The following is a 19,471-nucleotide window of genomic DNA, read 5'->3' as shown; positions in this document are numbered from 1 at the left end:
CAGGAGGGGTCAAACAGAGGAAAAATTGTGTTAAATTATCTTTTGACTATTCTTAAGGGGGGTCAGAGTATAAATGAGGAAGAAAAATAATGACACAGCGTGTGTGGAGTGTGCTGGGACTGGACAGTGGAGGGCTTGTCAGTGAGGATGGTTAGCAGTGCCTTCTGCCCTGACCTGTGCAACCGCTCTCAACCCAGAGTCACCGACACACACGTGCCTCCACATGAACGAGTTGTGAGTGAATGTTCATCACCCAAGACAGAATGAAAACCCATTAAATAATGAATAAAAAGAACCAGCAACACATTTTGAAAGCTATCACTTAGTTTCTTTTTTTTTTTCTTTCCATCACAGCACAAACACACACAAATGTGTAGCTTAGGTCTAGATTCTTGACATCCATCACTTGCACACCTCCTGTCTACGGCTGGGTATCGAACCTTAATACTCTTCTGGTAGCGACCAAAATGAGTCCATATACAGTAGCACCAAGTAGGGAAAAACTCTACTAAAAGCTTTTGTCGAATGCTTAGTCAGCAGTGTTTCCCCTGTATTCAGCCCCGAAGTTAGCAACAACGCGTTAGCTTAACTTGACCAGGCTCGTTTAAAGTGGACTGATTTTTAAGGTGGACCAGCAATTCTCATTTTAGTGTCGATCTCAGCCGCTCTTTAACAGGGAAGGGAGAAATGTTTGGCTGATGAGGGAATTGTATAGATACTAGTGTAGAGAAATGTCAAACTATACCCAACCCTCCTCCTGTCTTTACCAATGTATGAAACAAACACTTAATGCTCTAACTTCGTAAAAGCTGGTTACTGTGAACACAATCTGACTGTCATACAGATATTTCTCTGGATTTGTTTACACTTTTGTGGTTATTGGTGGTTGGACTGGATTTTGTCCAGTCAGTCAGACTGAACAACAGGTTTTGACAACCTGGTGTGAAGCCTTTTGGGACACTATTGAAGCTTAAAGGGAGGAACTGCAGGAAGAGATCAGACTGCAGGAAAAGAGTTATCAGAGTGACATTAAATGTCCCATCTTTAAGATGAATGTGCAGGAAATATATTGTAATCTTGATGTTACAAGAACAGCAGTGAGTCAAAATATCACTGACAAACTGTAAGTTACAATACTCATCGAGGATGTATTGACACCGGTGCATATAAAGTATATATAGATTTTCACTATGCCTTTTCAGCTGAAGAGAGTATAAATGTATTTGTACCAAATCTGAAAATGTTAAAAAAAAAAAAAAAACAACTGTATCATAGTATGTAATCAATACAGGTGCTGGCTCTTCCTATTGCTCTGAGCACCAACCGCAGAGACTAATAATCACTGTGATGAATATCGATAAACCCTTAAATTTTGTGACCTGTTCATGCAGCTATTGATCCCAACAACAATACACCAACACACACCCCCACTTGCCAAAAACATGAGAGAGGAAAGCAATAAAGTACCCACAGACTCAAATATACACACACACATGCACGCACACACAGACACACACACAGAGGACATAATAAATAGCATCATTTAGGGCTTTAATATCAGGCCAACCCTCTGGGCCATAGCACTTTATAACAGGATCAACACTAACAACACTCACACACACACACACATCCCAGCTGAACATTCACACACACACACACACACACACACACATACACACACGCATACACAGGATCCCTTCATTAGGAGTGCTTTAGTTATGCCTATTAGGAGTACCCTCCCCTTTCCTATTTCCTCCTCCCTCTCTTTCACTGCAGCTGGTGGGAGAGAGCCCCTGCTGGTCTTTGTGCGTGCATGTGTATATGCGTGTGTGTGTCATTGTATCTGTATTGTGTGTCTGTGAGCATGTGTGTCTCTTCTGGCCTCCTACCACCTACGGAGCCGTCCATTACTGAGTGGCCCCTGGCCTCGGGCCTGATGTGGAGCCTTGGGGAGAAGCTAGGGAGCCTCTGCAGGTAGGGTGAGGGACCGTGAGACGAGGAGGGGCCCGAGGGTGGGCCTGGAGACTGTGATGGATGGAGATGCGAGTCGAGGGCCGGCTAAGGCCAAGAGAGCAAACCCACGGCTACTAAGGTAACATGGATGGACACAAACACAGGGGAAATAACAAGGCATGGGATACACACAACTTCATTCAGATACACACACACACACACATACATGAACACCCAAATCCACACAGACGTCCTGCAGCTGTGGCAGTTTATAAGATTTTTTTGAGATGATGTGTACGAAAAATGGATACAAAGAAAGTAAAGAAGGCAACAACACACACAAGCTTTGCCAAGAATAACGAAATGCATATGAAAACCATCTTTAATTATGCGTCCTTTCACACACACACGCACGCACATGGACACTGTTGTGTTTGTGACTCCGTAAGTGTGATGTCATGATTGTTATTGGCCATGATAGTGGCGCCAACCACACAACGGCCCAGTCGGGCCAGCAACAACCAAGCCCCGTCTTTAATCAGATTGCCTTAAAACAAATGTCTCTGCTTTGTGAAATTTCTTACCTTCTTAATTCAAAAATGCGTCTGCAGAACATTTGATCGAGTTACACGAGGTGATTTGTTTAAGCGTACAGAGTGCTTACAGAGGCAGGGGTGAGATGGGAGAGACAGGCAGACAGAGCTTTGGATGCACCATCCATCATAAACATAAACAAGACATTAATACTAGCGTGTGTGTGTGTGTGTGTGTGTAGTGATGGTGTATCGTTTAAAAAATGTGAACTGTTTTAGATGAAAAAAGAAACAAAAAACTACAAATGTCCCCAAAGTTAGGAGTCAAAAAGGCATGTACAGGCTGATTCATGTCAAAAGGATGAAAACGTGCATGAATATATAAATATTTTAACTAGTGCAATGGAGGCTTGAGTGCACATGTACGCTTACACACACACACACACAAAGACACACACTTCCTGTGATTGTGGAGTTACCCCAAGGGCATGTTCTATGCGGAGGTCACAGTTCAACTAGGCCTCGCTTGTTTAAGAGCAGCTCGCCTGGAAACTGAGGAGGAGATTCAGCCCCTAGGGTCTGTGACAGTGTGTGTGTGTGTGGAGCTGAGTCAACGACAGGTGCGAGCGTTGTGGGGGTGAATGGGAGGAGGGAGGTGAGGGGGGGGGTATGAACAAGTGATCAATTTCAAATGAGCTTTGTAATACTGTTTATATTACTCGGGGGTAGAAGCATTAAGGTGGTGATACATGGAAAGCTTTTTAAAGCTGATGGAGATAATACCGCCTTCAGCTCTAAGGACAGTTATGAGGACCATTGAGTTTGGATAGCAAAGATTGAGATAAAGGGCCCGGCATGTGGCAGGGAGTACAAATGTGAATTAATAATTTTTGTGCATTATTTAGCAGAAGCAATCTTTGACTGTAAAAGAAGGGTTGAGAAGAAATATGTGTATAGCCATGTATCAGTGAAAAAAAATAATAAAAGCAAGTTGCATGTTAAGATTCAGAAGACAACACAAAATTTGTAGAGGGAGTGGTGAAAAAAAAGAAATTAAAGATGGCACAAAATCTGATCATGAGGACACTGGTGGGCCGTGATTTATACCTTTACACCTCACAGTTAAAATGTATGAGTGACGATGAATATTCTCTCTATATGGCACCTTGTGGTATTAGTTCTTGGCCTTTGGCCTATTTTTCCACCACGATTATTGAAATCTGTCAAATAAACTAATAAACATGCAGGACTGACAACATAAGCTTCTTGGAGGAGGTAATTGATGAGCAAACTGACTGTCAATGACATATAGCTTGAGCTTGAGCCAGGTCAACAACAGATAAAGACAATCTGTTCAACCACTGGGACTTTTGCTTTTCGGTCGACGGTATAATTGGTTCAGTAGTGACTGACAAGAGTTCAGGTGACAGCTGAATTTTGCAGTTTAGCCTCATGGGAGACAGACTTGTTTCATCTAAGCAGGAAGCACAATCGCCCATCATCGTTCTCCCTTTCTGTGTATTTTAGGTGGTCAGGATGGAGTCTCTCAATGAGATAAAGCAAGATAAAATAGGGAGCATGAGCGGTACCTTGGTGTGGTTGAAAAACAAGGGGGTACATGTTAGAGTCAATTTCGATCTTTAAATTCCTACACTTTATTTAGACCCTCAAACGACTCCTTCGTGGACTCTTAAGGTTTACATGTGATGGGTTTGGGGATGTGAGTGTAACATACCGGCATCCAGCAGCATGCGAACGGTGCGTGGGTCATCAGCCAGTGTGGCATAGTGAAGTGCTGAGCAACCGCGGAAACCAGCCCTACTGCTGAGCCTGCTGCTGAATTCATCCTCTCTGGACACCAGGACTGCAGGAAAGGACAGAGAGTGATGTCTGATGTCTGACATGAATAATTACTTTAAAAAAAACAAAACAGAAAGAATGATGTCCTTTAAATGAGCATGTTCTCTTGATCAGTTTAGACCCAAAATTCCTCAAAGACGGAAACAGGATAGGCACATCCGATCTAGATGCGACCAGTATACTTCCTGTAGCTGAAGGATGATGACGAATGACCGAATTAGACCGGGATTGTTCAAGCCTTTAAATATATAAAACCTCTTTTTTTGATTGAATGCTAACAAATTTACAGTCAATGATAAGTTTCCAGTAAGTATGACAATGACAAGACTGCAGACTAAAAAATTGTCTTTCCTGTTTCCAGCTTTGGAAGAGTTGTTCATTTTCACAGATTTAAGCTCAACTGTCCGACATGATTGGAATAATGTGCGTCGTGTTTTAGAGCCTTTGCTGTGCTCCTTACTAATAATCGAGATAGTCTATCATTCTCTCCTTACTTCTCTTTTTCATAAGAGCACTCATCTCGTGCCACTCCTCCATCATCCGTTTGTATTTTTTCCGCCTCCTTCCTCTCCTCCTCAGTATCCATCAATTCCTTTCATCACTCGCACCCTCTTTCCTCCCTCCCCGCTCCCTTTATCCCAATAACTTTGTCTCATCCATTTCCTGACTTCCTCTCCTCTCCCTCCCTCATCATCCCACCCATTTCCTTCGATCCCTCCCTCCCTCCTTCCCTCCATCAACCCTACGAACATCCACATCTTCTTCCTTCTCCTCCATCTTTAACCTCACTCTATCCCTTCCTCCCTCCCCTTTCTCTTTCTTTCTCTGCTTCCATCCTTCATCAGTCTTTCCCTTCCTCTTTCCATCCCACTCTTTTTCTTCTCTATCTCAACGACAGCTTCTCTCTGCAGTGTCTGTGTGTGTATGTGTGTGTGTGTGTAAGAGAGAGAGAGAGAGAGAGAGACAGGGTGGGATAATCATAGCTAACCCAATAAAGCGTCGCACAGGCCCCCCTAGCCCATCCATCAGTGTGCGTCTGGGAAACGCTTCCCCACGCTACGCCGGCCCCACGTGGACCCAAACCTGACAGCCATATAAATGTCTGCAATATACATATCCCATATAAATATGTCTGCAGAAACCCAACACAGACTGGGGGGGGGGTAAAAGTGTGTGCGTGTGTGTGTGTGTGCCTGCGCCAGCCTGCCTATGTGTTTGTGTGTGACTGCGCGTACAGCTCGGGAGGAAAAACAAATAAAACATGCACTACTTGTCACAAAACATAAAAAATAAATAATACACAAGAAATGAAACGTGTATGCAAATCTTTATGCAAATTATAATGTCTCATAATATCCCTTTCTACACTTAGGATTCATATGTGTAATATAGCGACCGCACACACAAAAACACTCGACAAATGCGTACACAGTTGCAAAGTGTTTGGGGGTTTTTTTTTTTTTTACCTTCCAGTGAGTGGATGCCTTTCTCCCGTGAGGTGTCATAAACGTTATTGAAGTGATCTCCGGCGTTTGGGTCGGCACCAGCTTCCAGCAGAACCTTCACCACACTGGAAAACACCCAAAGAGAGACACACAAACACACACACACACACATTTATATACATGTAATAATGCTGCTTAGAGGTCTCCATTGTGTAAACACACATTCACACAGACGAACATTTCAACTGTAATAATTCTGTATTTGCAGCCACTGATGTTAAAAAGAAAAAAAGATTATTCCTTTTCCATTAGAAATAATAAAAACTCAAAGATGCTGATGGCTGATATATTATTGGCCGATAGACAAAAATATAATAATTGCTATTGTTCCGATAATGGAATTTCAGCCAAGACTTACGTCTGATAATGTGGAGCGTTTTTACAATAGCTATGGGTCCAACACCTGCTTCTAAATGGGGATCTGCTCTAAATAAGTAAAAACTAACAATATATTTAAGATGAGTTCCTCTAATGATTTTGTAGCTTTGTAGTACTTGTCAATAAGGAGATAAGGAGAAGAAATCTATTCCTCTCTATGTATAAATATATCTCTCTCTAAACATCGCTGTTGGTAGTGGGGTAAAAACTGGTCCGTTACCCTTTATTGTCCTCTTGCAATTAAATAGTGTTAGTTATCATATCAGTAACAGCCACAACAAACAGATGATCAGTCAACTCTGAAATTCCCAAATCTGTGCATTTTATGGTTTCCTAAGCAGCTAAATACGTAGCTATCTGAGGTCATCATCATGTCTGTTAGTGAAACTGGGATCCTTCATGTAACCAGACATATCCTTGACCCTTGAAAACTTGGATTGAAATATTAACTATATCTCTATAACATTAAATATTCATGACATCAAAGTTAAATAAAAACATCTTTAGTTATGATTTATGAAGAGTTTAAACTTTCAAAAAAACAATAACTGTTAATCTGCTTCATCAGGACTATGTGGGTGTGATTTGATCAGATCTTATTGACACTGATGAAACAACCCACCAACTGTCATCAGATTTGGATTCATTTGTTGCTACTTTGATTGGTGCATTGAAGTGTGTGACATCAGCTCTCTCCAACTTAGTCCCGCCCACTTCAAACCAATAAAAAGAGCACTGATAAAAACAGAAAAACAGGAAACTATCTTGTGAATAACCAAAACAGCCATAACTATAGTAGAAAATAAAAGTCTAAACGCTGATAATAATATTTTTTCTGAGCCTTTAACAATATTTCTTCCATCCTCAACAGCTAGAAAACAGACACACTGTACACAGACGCAAATATCCAATTCCTCAATTGACCACGACTCTTCACCTGATTCACTTCCATTTCTAGTCTGTCCCATTATGGTCGATACACTCCAATGACCACTTCCCTCCTTCACTACACACTTGTCTGCCTTGTAACATGTACATATGTGTACATTGACGGGGCAAGGGGTCGGGCCTGTTTCCGCTCTGTTGGGGGGGGGTCTGTGTGTTGTAGTGGGTGTTTGTGTGTAGTCCTTCATTGGAGCGTACAGCCTTATAGAACAAACACAGAGTACCTCGGCAACACCACTCACTGTGACCCGACGGACATTCCAGGTACCGTCTCTCTGTCTACAGAACACACTGACACACACACACACACACGCACACGCACACAAACTTTACATTTACCACCGTGAACGTGAGCAATGGCTTTGACATCGAGACACAGACATGCATATGAATACACGCAAACACACAAAAGATCACCAGCCAGGGTGCGGCGACTGGGAGAGAGAACGGGGGCGATGGCCGAAACATGAACCCTGCCAGTACGCTGCTGGCTGTCATTAAACCTGTGACTATGTAATGCAGCCTGGGAGGTAGTGATGGATCATTTTCAGCTAAATGGTTATAGCAGGGGACCAAGAGGCCTGAAATGGTTTAAATGGAGCAAAATGATTACTCATAGCAGGATGAGGTGGACTCCGTTTTTAGAGCAACTATACTTGACCACGTAACGGGACCGACGTCCGTGCTGCTGAAGCAGATATGAACTCATAAATGATCGAGCAACTCTGATATTAAACCACAGAGCCAATTTAAAGATGACGCTGTGAAATTCAACAACCTGTTCACCTGTTAGAGCAACAGTATTTAAAATATAAAATGTTGTGCATTTGACAACAGATTGAAGCACTAATATGTATAAATTATAAAGTCAAAGAATAGAATGAAGGCTGCAACTAATGATTAGAGCTGCAGTGATTAGTTGATTAATTGATTAGTTAACTGACAATCATCTGCAACTATTTTGATAACCGAATAAATGTTTCATTTTTGAATCCTTTCCTGGTTTCAGCTTCTGAAATGGGATGATTTAATGCTTTTCTTCATACACGACCCTACAGGGATTATGATCAGGTTTTCAACTGTTGGTTGGACAAAATACGACATTTAAAGACAAAACCTTTGACTCTGGGAAATTATAACAGGCGTTTTTCACTATTTTCTGATATTTTATGGACAAAATGATTAATCAGTTAATTAATTCTGAATATAATCTGTTGGCTAATCGATAGTGACAATAATTGTTAGTTGCAGCCTATTTTAATTATTGATTAGTCTGCTGAATATTGTCTGATTTATACCTGTATAAATGTCTATAAAATTCTGAAAACTTTGTTCATATTTATATAATTTCTTTCTTTCAAATTACTTGTTTTATCTGACCAACAGCCACAACATATTCACCTCTATTACATATGACAAAGAAAAGCATCAAATCCTCACATTTGAGAAGGTAGAACTGGTGAATGTTTGGCATTTTTGCTTAAAAAAATGACAACGAATGGATTATCAGAATAGTTGCTGATTAATTTCCTATAGATGAACGAGCTGATTAATTGACTAATTGTTGTAGCTCTGAATGAATGAATCTGATTTCTGTCTGTTTGGGATACCAATACAGTATACCAATACCATCCCAACACATTTCTGTAGTATATCAGTGAAACTAAAGAAAAACCAAGAGACGTTTCCCTTCATTTCCATTAACATGACTAAAATGTGAACAGAACAAACTACCTCTCTGGTCGTCTCCACAGAACGTGTGTGTTCCTGTGGGAGAGCAAGGCTGAGAACAGCCTGGCCAGGTCTTTGTGTCTGACCTTGCTGAGGGGGTATAAAGGACTATCGGGGGGTCCCCTTTTGTTACTGTATCACTGTGGCTGTGGGGGCGGCGGGGGGGGCTGTGACCCACAGAGGGCTCTCCTCTCACCCTTGCAAGCACTTCTACAAACACGTTGATGCATCCTCTGAGACACATACAGGCACACACTAACTGCGGCTGGTCACACGAGGCTGGGCAGGACTGTGTGAAGAAAATGAGATGGTGTGAAAGGGGTTAATGGCATCAGAAAGGTAAACACGCAGTGATAAAGAGAGGAAAACTGCAGAGAGGAGGAGGTGAAGGAGGAGGAGTGGATGAAAGGAGGGAAGTGAAGCTACAAAGATGAAAGAGAGGGAGATTTAATTATAAAGGATGGTGCTAAAACTAATGAGCTTTTGAAAACAGTTTATAGTTTTACTAATCAACTGATGATCAAGTGGCTAACTTTATTTGGGACATTTAGGAAGAGAGTTGCAGCACTAATTTGAGGCCAAACTAAAGGCATGCAGAGGTTAATTAGGTTAAACTCTCATTTTAAAGGAGTGGGACAAAAGTTGAAATTACAGACTTCCTAATTGAATCTTTGAGAACCAAAACATTATTATCTGTAAATTGCAAGATTATTTTACTGTTGTAGCTAAACAAAAGAAGAAATGTGACAAATATAAGTTTGTTAAATGAGGAGGGAGTTATCTAGCTGCTGACTAACTTCTTTGCCAGTTTTGGGTCCATTGTCTCAACTCTCAGTTACTGTCTGAGTGACACACATAACACAAAATAAAGACAGCATTTTGTTGAATTGGAAAGCCCTTAATAGACTCCCCTTGTGCTTTGTTAATATTATAGTTTTAGTTTTGCAAATTTGTCCTCTGGTCTAAAGATTCAAGTCATTATTGCAGCAGCATTTTATAGCACTTCAGCATCTTGCTCGAGGACACTTAAACAGAACAGATGCTCGAAACCAGACCTCCAGTAAAATGACCGTCTCCCTGCTCCACCACCATCCTATGCTTGTACCACAACGTTGAAATAATAACCATTGATCAATTAACAAGTCGGTGCTGAGGCTGGTAGATTTAACCCTCCAGCTCGGGCTCGAGGTTTGCCAACAGGTGACTGGTGTTACTGCTGGTGTTTGTTTCCCATCCTGCCCTGGAGGGAAGACAGGAAGCAGACGCTTCCGTCTCTCTTGCACTATAATAGACACCCGAGCCGAACTGACCATCCATGTCTCTGACCACCTGGCCCAGACGCTGGACCTCACTTGACCCCACCTCACTTGGTGCACACCTGGGGTCAGCTAGAAGCCAGGAAGAGGTGTTCACTGCTTTTACTAACTTTCTTTTTTGCTTTAAACAAATAAAAGCTAAAATGTGATTTTATTTAGCTGGGTTTCCTTCAAAATTTGTTTTTGTTTTTTTGGCAAATTATGACATTTACTTTGTCCTCAGATTTAAGTGTGAAACATAGCCAACATTGATCATCACTGAAGAACAATCACGGCCTGTAAAATATTACTAGAATTTTCAAAGTCTTAATTTCTTTAAGCATTTTAAGGCTATTTATTAAATTTTAGCCACTTATACCCGTCACTTTTTGTTTTGCTAAATGAGTCGTGCAAGTTCACGTCCAAGTCCGTTGACTGCGGTCTTGATATGATGCAGTGGTTTCTATGGAGATAGAGATATTCTCTCGCTATTTCCTATATTTTATCATTTGATACACTTTTTTGGAGAAAAATTGTTCATGTGTTGATAATCATATGAAAATTCATAAGGTGGCTGTACTGTGGCAAAGGGTGGAACAGAGGCTTCGAAACTTTTTAAAGCATGGCACCCATTACAGGAATTTCTTTTATGGCATCCCCCATAACACTAACTCCCCAGATATAACAGCAAAATGGCAAAACCAAACTGATCGTGCAATCAGACAATAATAAACATTTGTGTCCAGCATAGCCAGGTAGCTTTCACTGTACAGTTGATTTTCTTTTGGGTGGCACACGTTCAGTCTTGAGGTCTTTATCGGCATTTATTTGAGCTCTATTTACCATGAAAAATCTTTCCATCACTTGCTCTGCTATCACTATTTCTGACATGAACCTGGAAAACAAGTGTGTTGTCTATGACAATCAGCTACGACATAACTGCATGTTTAACAGAGTTTTTAATATGGTGTTTTATATATTTATTTCTTCTGTAACACTTGACTCTGTCCCCCAATTTAGCATTCACTCTATAATGTAGTTATAAGCAGATATAAGGACATTTAAGACATGATTAAAAAATGCAAAATAAAAAAAAATTAAAGAACAAATCTTGTGGCACCCCATATAAACCTATTTATTATTACCCTATTTATTAATTTTATGGGTGCTCACCTGAGGGAATATTGCTTTAGTGCACTGTGATAGTACATGGAAAGCAACAAAGATATCCCATAAAAGCTAAATGACTATCACTAAATTAGACTATTTACTATCATAATATCGTAATACCTCGACCACAGTACTCTGATAATATTTCACTGGGATCTCCTTGGTGATTTTTTCCATATCCCAGCTAATCCCGGTCCCAAACCCATAATCCCACTCCACATCACTCTACCCACTGCTTAACTATTCTCTCCCTCTCTCTTTCCCAACGAGCCACTCATCCTCTCGTTCCATCATCCCTCCGCTTTCCCTCATTTCTGCCCCCCCCTCCGTCCCATTGAGTCACTCGGCCGACAGGTCGGAACGGTCAACAGGCGTTACACTCGGCCGAGCAGTCATTGTGCACGTGAATGCATCGAGGGAGGGATGGAGGGAGAGAAAGAGAGATGGAGATGGGTATTGTGTGTTAAAGAGTGCAAACAGTGGGCCCGGCCCTGCGCCTCCCCGATTTAGCCCCACATCAAAGCTAAGCAAACACACGCCCCCCCAATGTCTCACCCTTAATTCTTAAACACACCCCTCTACTCCACCCCTGATTCTCCTACACACAGCCGCACCTTGACCCCTGAACACAAGCGAGGCTAACTGGTTGGCGATACACCTATAAATGGTCGAGAGGAAAGCTACCGTTTCCCCAGAAATGGCAGTGTAGAAAAATTTTCTGCCCCTGGAAACACAGTTATCACTTCTGCTCCAGGAAAATATAAATACACTGGGAGGGAGGGGTGGAATAATTCAACAATGAGATCCATGTTGACATTCTGGCTACAGGCTAGACCTTGTTCATGAGTGACGTTCCCTGCGTTTTCACTTAACAGCTGCAAATAAAGTTGTGTGTGGCTGAGTAATAGGCAGTTCGCCTGTAAGATATTTAAATTCTCCTTGTCTGTGTGTGCCTGTTTATACACACATGCATCCTGTGTGTGTGTGTGTGTGTGAATGGGTGTTTGTGAGTAGATATGAGCCTATGTGAGAGATGTGTGAGTGATGTGTGTGAACCGATGTTCTGTCTTCCCTGCAGCAGTGACGGCTCACTGGGGGGTTGGAGGACGGGATTAAACACAGAGGAGTGTCACTGCCTTGCTGAGTTATAGCACTCATAACACACACACACACACACACACACACACACACACACACATAGAGGACAGCGCAATGACACACATACAAGCTCAGTGCGTACAGACACAAACACCAGAATTGTAACCAAAAACACTAGACTCACAGAGAGACACATCACATCATTAAACATGACATGACATACATGTCACACAGCAACGATCGCTCAGCACACACGGTGCTACATGCTGTATCTCAAACATCAACACAAAGTAAAACGATCGAAGCATCAGAATGTATTTGTCTCTGAAGGTGAGTCACAGACAGTTTGAAAAACTGCGTATACATGTAAAACTCTAGATAAATATATAAACACATAATAGAAATTACAGAAGTTTAGAAAATTATAGTTATATTCTCATATACCTGAAAACAGAAGAAAAACATGTTCTAGTAGACTTTGATTTGTCTGTTACAATCAGCTCACAGTATTTAACATAAACGGTTAATATGTTTTCGTCCTAGTGCCATAAATTCAGACGACCTTCCTTGAAGAAGCATCTGTAACCCTGAGATTCACAGTAAGCTCATTTTACGTCATGTTCATATTTAAATACCACATTACGTTTCTCACGGGCTCACATGAGGCCCTCGAACAAAAAAAAAGTGACCAGCGAGTCCTGATGGAGGAAAAAAAAAAAAAAAAATCTGTTTAAATTGGATTTGGCCCGGCCTTAACCTCGGCCCCTTTCTGTGTTGTGTGTGTTCTGGGGGCCAGGAGGCTAATTTAATTTGTTGGACAGAGAGGGGGGGGGGGCATAAAGACCGTCTGTCACTCTGAAAGTTGCACTTCAGAAGACCTACTGTAACAACAAGAGCAGGGACATGGACAACATACACTCGCACAATAATTCATGCAGACAGCTGCAATAGTGCCAAAATATCACATGAATGTGGCATATTACGCTCATCGAGGTGGACGCTTCAGCGCCAATGATGCACAACTGAGTTTGTGACTTCAAATTTTTCAAAGTAGGATCCAACATAGACACAAGTAGGGCTGCAACGATTAGTTGATTAATAAAATAGTGGACCGAAACAAAAATAATTGCAAACTATTTTGATTATCAATTGTTTTAAGTCATTTTTTAAGAAAAAATACCCAAATTCTCCCTTCTTAAATGTAAATATATTCTGGTTTGTTTAGTCCTCTATGATAGTAAACTGAATATCTTTGGGTTGTGGACTGTTGTCAGGATAAAACAAGATATTTTAGGTTGAATCTTGGACTTTGGGAAACGGTGATTGAGATTTTTCTCCATTTTCTGACATTTTATAAGCCAAACTACTTAATCAAAGAAAAAAAAAAATCTTCGACAGATTAATCGATAATGATAATAAATCATTCGTTGCGGCTCTACGCACACACATACCTGTGCTGTCGGTTCATGGAAGCCACCATGAGAGCGGTCCAGCCCAGACGGTGGCGGTGATTTGGGTCCACGCCCTCCTTTAACAGCCTGGTGTGGAAAAAGAAACAGAAAGAGGTGATCAAATTTAACATTGACGTAATGTAGAAATTATCTTAAAAAAGTCCCATCTAATACTGGTATCATTTGTTAGCACAACAGTTGTAGCATTTTGTTAATATTGTAACAGCAACTGATACATGATGGTGGATAGTTTAGGGATTCATTATATTTAAATGCAAAGACAAGAGATATGGCTGGCCAGCTGTTTAAGTGATTGTATCAAGGATCCTCTTGCCATGAGACCACCTGCATCAAACCAGCCCATCATGTCTTTATCTACAGCTACACACCGGCCCCTTGACCACTCACTGTGTGTGTGCATAAGCCAGGTGTGTGTTGAGTTCTGTGCCTGAGGGTACGACATCAGGCACTGGTGTGAAGTGTGTGTGTGTGTAAGTGATCCGTCTGTCGTCTCTTGTGCTGAGCAGGCAGACATTGTGTGTGTTTACAGTCAACACGGTGGCCTCTGTCTGGTCTGCACTCTGCTCCACTGCTCGCTGGTTCCGTTTTCATTGCCTGCAATATCAGCGTTTGGGGCACAAGAGATCGGCTCACTATTTTGGCTGCGTCTGAACGTTTTAGTGAGCAGCACTCAATTCAATCAAGTCACCATGAGCAGCTCTTACTACTTAAAATTCACCAGAAAGTTAAGTACCTAACTGGATAAAAGGAAAAGTACTGTCGATTAACCCATGTAAAATAACTTAATTAGTGGAATTTTTAATGGAGAGCATGCTTTTTTTATCCTGGCAGAGGAAAAGTATGAAATATAAGCACCGAGCTGTTAACAGCAACTTCTATTACATCACCATTACTTCAAGATTGCATCATTGGAACCAGCTTTTTATGATTCATCTTATGTCTCCTAGACGACAAAAACATCAGCTTCACAAACATCTTAAAGTGTCAAAACGCTGCATTGAAATTATAAAATGTTTCACCACAGTTGTAGTTTAATTGCTTTTATAAAGCCCGAGTGAAAATGAGACCTCTATCCTCTCGACAGCCTCTCAGCAGACACACCCTGACACTCTACCACTTGTATAAAACTCAACCAAAGCACTTAACACATCTGTGACCTGCTGACTGGCTGTCTTTCTGCACTCTCACCTACACCATCTGCCACATGTGCACAGGTAACCTGAGCCTACGAATGGAGACATACATGGATCCACACATACTTATGTACATGGATGCAAATACACGACAACGCACGTCGCTCACACGTGCATACCTTAAACATTAATATGATGTTAAATGATCACAATCGCAACATGTAGAGCAATGTGTGTGTGCTGTACGTTTCTATAGGCACTTAAATACATACTAGACTCTCCAGTATTTTACTGTCACAAAGAGATTTCCAAACCAAAGTTCAGGACTCTGTGTGTGCATGTCTGACTGCACAGTGTGTCAGACTTCATATTTGGTTCTCACAGTCACTCAAGATTTGTAATGCAATATTATCAGCAGGACAGATGGGACCGAGAAGTACTATAGGCCTGGTAAAACACACACACACACACACACACACACACCCATCCTCCTGGCATACCCATTTTGGTTGACCGTCTCTGAGTCTGCAGGGAAACAGTAAGATCAGTTGCAGAGCATGTGTGTAATTTAATTTGTGAATTAGAAGAAGAAAAACAGGTATTACTATGAAAAGGAAAAATAATGCCTAAAACCAAACGAATAAAAAACTGCTCAAATGTCAGCTCCATCCTGCATAACCCTCCTCATTCATCCACCAGACACACACTGAAGCACATGTAGTCCTGCTCTTCCATCTAGTGGTAAACGTTGGGACTACAACTACATGTGATAAAACTGTACTTCCATAACTGCAAATGATCCTTTTCTGGCACTTGCTCTCTGCAGGTGATCTGTGACTGTATACAAAGCTATGAAATCAGACCAAAAGTGATGCAACCAACCTTAGTATCTCTATGATTGAAATTATCAAGAGTTAAATGTTAAATGTAGTCCTGGTTGAGACTGATTACATCAAGTATCTCATCATTTTTGCCTCTATATCTTCATATATATTTATTTTACATAGTGTTTCTGTCAAATAAAATAATTGGTAATGTAAATAAAATAGCTAAATCAGTAAAACAGGTATTTTGTTAATAAATGTCAAATGAGATCAGAAAACGTATCATTTAAGAGTCAGTATTTATGTTGCATCACAATATTACAATAACAAAAATCCTGGTATGATGTTAGTGATGTTATATTAATAAATATCACACAGTTCAGTTGATTTGGCTAATACTTTCCTTAAAATATAGCAATTAAGAGAAAATACTTTTATCTTTATAAGTTTGAGCTGACAAGAACAAAGCTGACTGGTTTAGTTTACCTTTCTCTCTTATGTAGGAAGAGTGTGAATACCACCCCTAAAGGTCCACTACAGCCTTCAAACCAGATATCTCCATTAGCAAATACTAATTATGTCTAAAGGGGGGTGTCCAAAAATCCAGTTTTGTTCACAGCATCACAAATTACAGATCCATAACATTAGTATTTTTTGTGATTCAGCACAACGAATAAGCTATAAAAATGTATGATGAACAAAATATCATGTCATAGTTTATTTACTGACTAGAAGACTCTTACTACACTTACAGGCAGTTTAATAGTAGCCTCCTAGAACCATATTGTTCATTAAAGAAGAGAGTCAAGGATGCTTGCTCCGCTACGGTCCAAGACATTGTGTGAGGGAGCGTATAGAGGTATGTGAAATATGTAGCTGTATGAAAACATACAATGTGTGAGTAAGTATAACAATATGTGTATGTGTATGTTGTACCTGGCCACATCTTGAGCGTTATTGGTCCTTGCTGCCTCCAAGAGAGCATCACCTTGTTAAAAAAAAACGGAGTACAGGAATCAGGAATGTGCAAATCTAGGGAGGCAAATATGTATTATATTTATATGTAAAAGCACTGAATGGTTCAGGGTCAAAATACATTTCTGATCTGCTACGTTTTGAACCGTCGAGACCTCTCCCCAGAGACAAAACTAAACATGGAGAAGCAGCGTTCATTTTTTATGCACCACTTATCTGGAACAAATTCCCAGGAAACTTGAGTTTTGCTGCAACTGTCAGTTCTTTTAAATCAATCGCCGCTGTCTTTTATCAAATCAAATTCAGGGCTTCTTATTCATATCTCACACTGAACTGTAACTCTTATTCTACTGTTTTATCTGTCTTATTCTATTTCAGCATATTTTTACTTTCTATGTAACTACTTTTAATTGTATTTAAATGTGTCTTTTTTATAATTATTGTGTTTCTTTTACATTTTGTCTTGACGCCTTTTATGTTTTTACGTAAAGCAGTTTGAATTGCCTTGTTGTTGAAATGTGCGATACAAATAAACTTGCTTTTTAAAATGGCCTTAAAACATTTCTATTCAGGAAGGCTTTTTCATCTTATCTCTTATTATTTTCTTTATGTTGTGTGTTGTATGTTTTTAATGCTGTATCACTTTGAGATTCACTACAAATGAATGAAAAGTGCGGTATAAACTAAATGTACTATTATTACTATTATTGTTTATATGTATTTTGTGCAGATGTTTATGAAAAGTGTCATCAAATACACTATTTTCTGAATTAAACTGGTGACTTATTACTAATGTACTAATCAACTCTAAGTCAGACAACGTAATGACAGCTGATTAAGTAGATAGTAACTACCTTTGTTATCAGAGTCTTTCTTCAGGCAGAAAGCCACAGCTGCAGCAGACAACACGCTGGCAGAGGCCACTCCTGCCCGGCTGGCTCTTCCACCTGTGTCCCGGCCCTCACCTCCGCCGCTCTGCCCGCTCTCCTCCCAGTACTGGTTGGTATTGCGCCCTCTGCTGGCCAGAGCCGCCCAGGAGCTGCGGCGGTTCTCCAGGTTGGAGATCCATCTAGGGGCGAGGTGGTGGTACTGCACCGACGGGTTCACAGTGGTACCTGCGGTCTCCTCAGCTAAAATTCCCCTTCTGGAGACGCGGGAGGTGGACACGATGGGGTTGCGGTTGGTCTCCGCCCCTGTCTCCCGGATACCCTGGCATGCGGCGCCGGTTGAGCTGGTCTGGAGCACGCGGCTGCACGGTGAAAGGCTGCGCGACCTTCGCACGAACAGCCTGGTGGGAACGGATGATAACATGGCGGTAAACTCACCGAAAGCGAAACGGAGGATGAAACCCTCCGTCTGTCAGTAATCTCAGAGGATAACCGTTAGCCTACAGACCGGGGACACCGCGTTAACGCCGATGTAGTAGCCGTTAAACCTCAGTTTACATGGAACTAATTACAACCAGCGAGACGCAAACAACCGTTTCACCTCATCGTAGCGTGGATGTCACCAGAACCCGCGGTGCATTTTGGGAAATGTCGTTTTACTGGAAACTTCGGTGCCTGTTGCTATGGCGACATGTATATACGTTCTCCCGTGCTAGGAACACATTTTTTTACGATAAAGCTTTTCAGTTTGAGCTTTTCTAGCAGTCGGCTGCATTTTTTCTGCCTTGAAATAGGAGTTAACATCATCTTGACAGCTATTGTCTTTGGTTTCACACCTCAACACGCAGTTTTGTGACTGTAAACGAATGTCAGGGCACCGTTGTCGATTGTTTTCTGGGGCTGTCGTGGGCTATACACCTCCTTTGTATGAGTAGCCTACTGTTATTCACAAAAGGACTGTCACCGACACAAATTTGATGACACAGGTTTTGTCAAAGCACTTGTTCTTTCTCAGTGTGTCGTGGCCGCCAGATGTCGCCAAGAACAATGCAATAAAGTGGCTGTGTGTGTGTGTGTGTGTGTGTGTGTGTGTGTGTGTGTGCCATCATCTGAAGACTGTTCAAACACGGCCTTCAATTGAGGACACAATCTTGAGACTTGTTGAAAAAAATTATAGCCTACATTAATTTACCTTTAGGTTATTTTTTTCAATGGGACACAGACTGGTGAAATATATTACTCAACCCCATGAAAAATACATTTGCATTAAAATGTAGGGCTAAAACTATTCATCAGTCATCCATTCAAGCATGCTGGAAGTTTGAATGTACAAGTTTGTCAGTGTACTTCCTCTTTTGTTTGATGTTGTAACTTTATTTACTTCTTTTTGTACACAAACTCTTAGACACTTCTACTTTTTCTTTCTCTAGTGTGGTTTAGTGCTCTTATATTAATGTTTCAAATAAGCCTCTTTCTCAATCACTTTCTTCTCTCTCATTTGTATTTTTTTATGTCAAGAGGAAAAATGGTGCTTATGCTTGTCTGTGTAAGTGATCCTGTGAATAATATAAGCTTTATGTTGTTGATTCACCTGTTCCTTTCTCCCTAGTATCAAGTAATGTGTTTATTTGTTGCTTCTTGATCTGCATTATTGTGTCTGCAAAAGAGAGAACAGAGGATAAACAGCGCAATGGACTTGAAATGATTTAAAC

The 19,471-nt window shown here is 40.9% G+C and overlaps 1 protein-coding gene across 1 annotated transcript in view; it reads right to left on the bottom strand.

Moving 5' to 3' along the window:
* clpb (ClpB family mitochondrial disaggregase) overlaps window positions 1-18,376 on the bottom strand; it is a 33,553-nt gene extending 15,177 nt beyond the window's left edge. Inside the window, exons 1-5 of the mRNA XM_067594525.1 lie at window positions 17,727-18,376; window positions 16,834-16,885; window positions 13,920-14,006; window positions 5,813-5,916; window positions 4,222-4,350 (exon numbers count right to left, since the gene is read on the bottom strand). Coding sequence (XP_067450626.1) covers window positions 4,222-4,350; window positions 5,813-5,916; window positions 13,920-14,006; window positions 16,834-16,885; window positions 17,727-18,183 — 829 coding nt within the window. The 5' untranslated portion in view covers window positions 18,184-18,376. The remainder of the gene's footprint in view (window positions 1-4,221; window positions 4,351-5,812; window positions 5,917-13,919; window positions 14,007-16,833; window positions 16,886-17,726) is intronic.
* Window positions 18,377-19,471: the final 1,095 nt, after the last annotated feature.

The sequence above is a fragment of the Thunnus thynnus genome, chromosome 7 (assembly GCF_963924715.1).
Source record: "Thunnus thynnus chromosome 7, fThuThy2.1, whole genome shotgun sequence".
Taxonomy (NCBI): domain Eukaryota; kingdom Metazoa; phylum Chordata; class Actinopteri; order Scombriformes; family Scombridae; genus Thunnus; species Thunnus thynnus.
Note: the sequence above shows the minus strand (reverse complement) of the source record. Positions and strands in the feature narration are given on the sequence as shown.